General features: G+C 41.7%; 1 protein-coding gene across 1 annotated transcript in view; it reads right to left on the reverse strand.

The window, feature by feature from the left end:
• Positions 1-5,550, reverse strand: part of ENPP4 (ectonucleotide pyrophosphatase/phosphodiesterase 4 (putative)) — a 7,477-nt gene extending 1,927 nt beyond the window's left edge. Inside the window, exons 1-3 of the mRNA XM_008641834.2 lie at positions 3,820-5,550; positions 2,729-2,899; positions 26-107 (exon numbers count right to left, since the gene is read on the reverse strand). Coding sequence (XP_008640056.2) covers positions 26-107; positions 2,729-2,899; positions 3,820-4,708 — 1,142 coding nt within the window. The 5' untranslated portion in view covers positions 4,709-5,550. The remainder of the gene's footprint in view (positions 1-25; positions 108-2,728; positions 2,900-3,819) is intronic.
• Positions 5,551-6,353: the final 803 nt, after the last annotated feature.

A 6,353-nucleotide genomic window follows, 5' to 3' on the forward strand; every position in this document is an offset into this window, starting at 1 on the left:
CTGTTTTGCCATAGTGTGGTGGCTGTAGCCGCGGCGGAAGGCGGGGCCGTGCGCGGCCAGGAACGGGTGCATGCTGGGCAGGGCGTTGTCATAGCCGTGGTCCCCCACTGCAGTGGGGCAGAGCACACAGTTACTGTCACAGCCTCTGCTGCAGAGTCACTGTTCCCCTCCCCATCTGCCCTCACCCCCAAAGCACGTGTTTTAACCAAGGGTAACGCACAGCAGCTCTTGGATCAACCACAGAAGGAAGCCACAGTTCCTTCCCTCTTCCCCAAACCCCACAGGTCTTCCCCCATACTGGCCTTCACCAATGGTCCTCCCTCCCATTAATCTCTTTTCCTTTCAGTGCTTAACATTTCCAGCCTTCCCCTTCCCATTCTTCGTGCCAAAGTTGAAAAGAAGGTTGGCACTCCACAATGAGTCAGTAGCTGGAATGTAAACATTTACTTCTCAGATTTTGGAAAGTCACCTCTCCTTGCAGAGTGGACATTTTAATTACTTATTAAAAATCAGGCACCTTTCCCTTGATGGTGTTCAGTTAGAGCATATTAAATACTCTCAATTCATGCTTATCAGATTAGATACTTCAGATGAAGGGACACCCAAAGAGTGAAAACCGAAAGACAAAGGATCACTGTGCCTCTGGTGGGCCCACAGCAAAACCTTTGTAGCTATAAGGTCAGGAGTACTTGGACATCTGGTAGGTTTTTTAAGATGGACTATAAACAGCTAAAAAGCAGCCATTGTCAAATTTCCTAACAGCATTCCTGAAAACCCTGTCCAAGGTGCCAGAAGTCTCTCACAGCATGTACAACACGAAAAGACAAAGGATCACTGTGCCTCTGGCGGGCCCACAGCAAAACCTTTGTAGCTATAAGGTCAGGAGTACTTGGACATCTGGTAGGTTTTTTAAGATGGACTATAAACAGCTAAAAAGCAGCCATTGTCAAATTTCCTAACAGCATTCCTGAAAACCCTGTCCAAGGTGCCAGAAGTCTCTCACAGCATGTACAACACGGTATTTGAGTTACTGCATTTAAGTTTGAATCCATGTCTTAGTAACAGTTGAGGAATATCCCTGAGAACTGTTTCCTTGGGTGCTTCCCTGAAGCTTCTGATGCAAAATGTCCAGATTCCAACTGATTAGGTCACACTCACCACTTCAATGAGCTTCCACTAGTCCTTTTTAATGTTCTCCACGCTTTCTGTTTGCTACATCTTGTTTGTTTTGACACATCTTTCTAGATTTTTTCCTGCCTTTTACTACTTGTTTGTTTTGAACAGAGCTACTCCAGGTTCCCTCTCCAATGAAGTTCCCAGTTTTTCACCTCTGAAGGATGATTCTGGAGTGTGGAGGTACTGGTACACTTGGCAATCACTGTGCTGCCACTTTGTCCATTAAGACAATAAACCTTAAACAGGCTTTTTAGGGTAAAACCTCCCCTGCCAGATTCTGGGAAACCTTTGCAAATAAAAGTGATTTGAAAAGTGATTCACCTCAACTGATGCAATGCTGTTCCTTATAAATATTCACTTACTAACTATTTTTAGTTACATGACATTGAATCTAACCAGAAACAAGAAAAAGAGAACTCTGATCAGAGAATACCTGTGCTACATGTTGCCAATTTGAAGATAAGTGTTGCAAATCTGAGGGGAAATTAAAATATAAACACATCTTGCATGAAAAAGCAGTGCTTCTGTAAAAATACTGAAAAAACCTGAACTTAATTCTGCAAAGGGAAGACATTAAGATCAGCCAAACTGGGTGAAACCAGGATTTTACACCACCTAACACCCTGTCTCTAACAGCAGTTGTACAGGGAAGTATGCAGGAGGGATATCCCTGACCTACCAACCAGCTTCAAGCTGTTGGCTGCTCGGAAACTTCCTGGAAGTTGGTACCTTTGTATTTAATTTTTATTAATGGATTTTCCTACAAAGAATCTGTCCAATCACTTTCTGAACACACATATATACACCCACATAGAGCCTTCATCTGCAACCAGAACTACAGGCTGAATGCTATTACTATTACAAGAAAGAAATATATCTGGAATTTCTTCTTTAAGATATACTTTCATGTGACTGTTGCATTTTTTTCAGTAAATTATACATGCCCCTTGTCTGCCAAAAAAAAATCCCTGCATATGGAACACTTGCAAATATATATACATATATATGTATATACATACATATATATGTATGTGTAATTTGACATTCATAGCATCTAGCAGGAAGAAAGGGCACAGTTTAGCAAGGCACCGAGAACTGACACCTGTTCTGAGTTTAGGCTTTCAAACATGCTGGTGTGTTCCTACTATTTTTAGTATTTCCTGCCATTAATTTTCATTCCCTAGTACATGTCCTGTGATATTAAATGCTGTGTGTTGCACGCTTCAATATATACCTCTACATATATATTTTATATACAATAAAAAGTTAACCACAATCCAGGGAAAGCTTGAGACAGACTGCTAACCTAAGATAACTCAGACTATTAAATTGAACATGGCAAAGTGTTTCAGCCAACAGAATATCCCCCAAATCCTCCTCATCTGTTAAGAACACTCCAGGCTCAAGTTGACAATGTTCTAGAAAGTGCTGCACTACTCCGAAACCTGCACAGTGCCAGGACTCCCCCTCCTAAACGAGGGCCATCCTGCAGCTGGCTGGAATAGAAACAAGGCAGTTTACCCACACAAACCACAGAGCAACACACACTTACACTTGGAGAGGGACTCATTCTGTACAATTGTCCAGCCTTCGTCTGCAACCAGAATTATGGGCTGGATTCTCTTGTTATGGCGATAATGGAATCTGTCTGGAATTTCTTCTTTCAGGTAAACCTTCATGTGACTGTTGCAATTTTTCAGTAAGTTATACACAACTTCTTTGTCTGCCAACGAAAAAACTGCATGTGAAACAGCTGGAAATTAACTCCTGTTTACTACAATTATCTATCATTAAACCCAAGTTCCATTATTTCAAAACAATTATTAAAAAAAGAAAAACCACATAGAAAAGGATTTTTTCATGTCCCTTATGAAATGCTACATGTGTCGAGGTGAATTTCAAAATTTGCTTTCATTTTAAATCAGACACCTCCCAGATGTAGGTTTAGACCTACAACTCAATTCATCATCTGGGTTTGAAGGGCAAAATTCAAGCAGAGAAATCAAGAGAAAGCAATCACCCCCTCAAGTAGTCAGTATTTTATCCAATGCAGTAATTTTTTTTTTTTTTTAACCGTATGAATCACTTTTTTCATTAGTCTGGCCACAGAGAGGCCAGCAGTGTCATGATTTCAGACATGACTGTTGGGGATTACTCCGAGATACAAAAATGGAATTCACAGTAAGGAATCTTAAGTTTCACTCTCAAAACAAGAAGTAGTAAAATAATCAAAATTGGGACTAGATTTTCACTTGGAAATTTACACAATGACTTTTTTTTATTCAAAATAACAACATGGGTTTATTTCATGCTCACTGTGAATTACAGCGGCATAGAATAAGTGAGCAACAAGAGATCAGGCACACTAAGTACCTATCTACTTTCTCAACCCCCTGTATCAGGGTCATCTTATCAGCCACAGCAATTTGACAAGAAACTCTCCTTGTCCCCGATTGCCAAAACAAACTTCTAAACAAACCATCATTCTTTAGCTTTCTCATTATGTCCAAATTCTGCAACACGAACTCCATAGGTTTTGCAAAAGATTAAAACAGTCTAATAAACTGTGTACTTTTCAGAGGCAAGATAAACAAGATCTAATCCTCAGTGTATGCCTTAAAAAATAACCAAACTCAAACATACTCTGCCTTGGCAGCACTGCAGCAACCGGAGTCTTGTCTATGAGGGTGTAGTTATTGCGCCCGAGGCATTCATCCAGGACAATCAGCCTCTTTGCAGAGCAGGAGGCCATTCCGTGGTCACTCGTTATTATCACATTAACAGTGTCCCACAAACCCGATGCCTTCAGTTTATTCATGAGGAAACCAACATGTTGATCCACTTCTTCCAACACTCTGCGCATGTTCTTGGTGTCGTCTGGGCCATACTTGTGCCCGCTTGCATCTGGTTCTTCCCAGTAGAGCACAGCAAAATTGACCACTGGGTCAGAGCTGTTCAGCCATGCAACAATACTCTCCACTCTCTCCTCAAACTTCACTGAGAAGTTGTACTTCATAAAGAACTGAGGGGTCGTGTTGTTGATTTTTACATCACTACCAGGCCACATTGCAGCAGCACTTGCTCCCTTTCCCTGCTGTTGATTTGTTACCCAAATTGGAACTGCCTCATCCCACCAGAAGGGATCTGAATCGTTGAACTGTGAAAACTTTTTCCGGGCATCTGCATCGTACATGTCATTAGCCACAATGCCATGGCTTTCCTCATATAAACCTGTCACTATGGTGTAATGGTTTGGGAAGGTCTTGGTGATGAAAGCATTTGTGACTTCTTTTACAAGCACACCATCCTCAATGAATTCCTGGAGATGAGGAAGTTTGTAGGTTTCCAAGTAATCAGCCCTGAATCCATCGAAGGACACGAGGAGTAACCTGGGTACCGAGTCACCAGCTGAGCGAGCACAACAGATGAATATTCCAGCAAAAAATAACATCAACATCGAGCTCATTGTGCAGACTTTGAAGTACTTCCAGCAGGTAATCAGATGCACCTGAAAAAATTTAAAAAGGCACATAACCAAAACAATTCTGCTGTGACCAGTTTAACCAGCTATACATTATATACATCTTCCTTTTGGAGGGTAACTCCAGAACACCCAGGCTGAACAACCACTCAAGTCAACAGTGGATTTCCCTACTGACTTCGGAGGTTTCTTGCATATTGCCAAGAGTTTTTCATGTATTAAAACAAATGAGCAGTGAGATTTTTTCCCCTGCAGACTAAATGAAAGGAAGAATTGTTTTCTTTTGATCAGTTATTCCATTGTTCTGTGTGTCCTATTACAATTCTACATTCCAAGATAGACAATCAGAATTTTTCCTTGTGTTCAAGCACAGACTTGAACAATTTCAGACCGACATTTAAGAGTCCTCTGCAGCTCTAAATCATTAATACCCATCCCTGTTCAGGTCAGAAACCTGTTTCCTACTACAATTGTAATTCTTCTTTTTCATCTCACTTTTCCTTTTTCAGTTTCTACCCTCTAGAGTTGCTGGAAGACTTTTGAGCCTTTCAACGTTCCCACTTACTCAGTGCTTATTCTATATACAGAACTGCCAGGAGTAACTTCTACTTCTGCCTTCCTTCTAAGCTGTTGTACATCTACCATAACAGCATTTAAACCTGTCCTTTACGTGCCACACTTTTCTCTCTAAAAAAAACTAAACTAATAACCTTATCTGTGAGGTAAATATTTCTCACCAAGGAACTGATGACTATTATGAGTGCCAGGTATGATCTGTAAGCTTTTTATCTCCTCTTACTGTATTATGTGTGACCTAAGCACTTTGTTCAGAAAGGTAGAGAATGATGCTCTCAGTCTTTAAGAAAGAGGAAGTGAAGCTCCAGGTTTCACAAAACCTTCTGCAATATTGTTAGACAGTGTATTTGCTTCTCAAGAAGAACCCCATCACAACAAATTTTTCCTTTATATTTCCTTTATCATTTATTTTCCTTTATGTGCACACAAACTGTGATTGTAGGAGGCACAGCAGCTGTCTTCCCAACATTTTTAACCCTTTAACCCTTTCCTACAAACTCCTTAGAACGGCGCATTTATTTTAAAGGTGTAAGGAGCTTTAATGTTAGCTGTAGCTTTAGCAGTGAGGGGAATTCAAAGCACGGGAAACCACCCCCTTCCCCCCCCGGCCCGGTCTCCAACAGCTGAAGTATCTTCAGAAGATAGAAAAGCTACAAGAAAGGACTGTCAAAAATAGCATTAAGGCATCTCTTAGCACAGAGGACTTGGAAGACAGGGCCCTTTCAAAGAAGAAAAAGGAGAAAAGAAAGGAGAAGAGCAACGCAGCGGCAAATCAGCCGTTCGATATCAGGTGCTTTAAAAAGCAGAACCAGTTTTCCACAGCGCAGTAAGACGCAAACCCGCAGAGTTCGCTTCGAAATGCTCCGAAGCTGCTCAGCACTGGTGCTTTTATACACAAGCAGCGTGTTCTAACCAAAAATTAACTCTACCCCAGGCAAACCCAGCAAAACAACCCAGCTGTGAAATACCACCAGCACTAGTCCACCTGCTCCCGCACCTCCCGACCGGGTTTTTGAGTTGCTCGGCTCGGTCAGAACGGAGGTTATTCCGCCTGCAAAGCGCGGACACACCCAGCACCACCGACCCACCAGGCACTGCGGGTCGGTTTCCCGCGCACCTG

This window comes from Corvus brachyrhynchos, unplaced genomic scaffold (assembly GCF_000691975.1).
Source record: "Corvus brachyrhynchos isolate BGI_N302 unplaced genomic scaffold, ASM69197v1 scaffold116, whole genome shotgun sequence".
NCBI lineage: Eukaryota > Metazoa > Chordata > Aves > Passeriformes > Corvidae > Corvus > Corvus brachyrhynchos.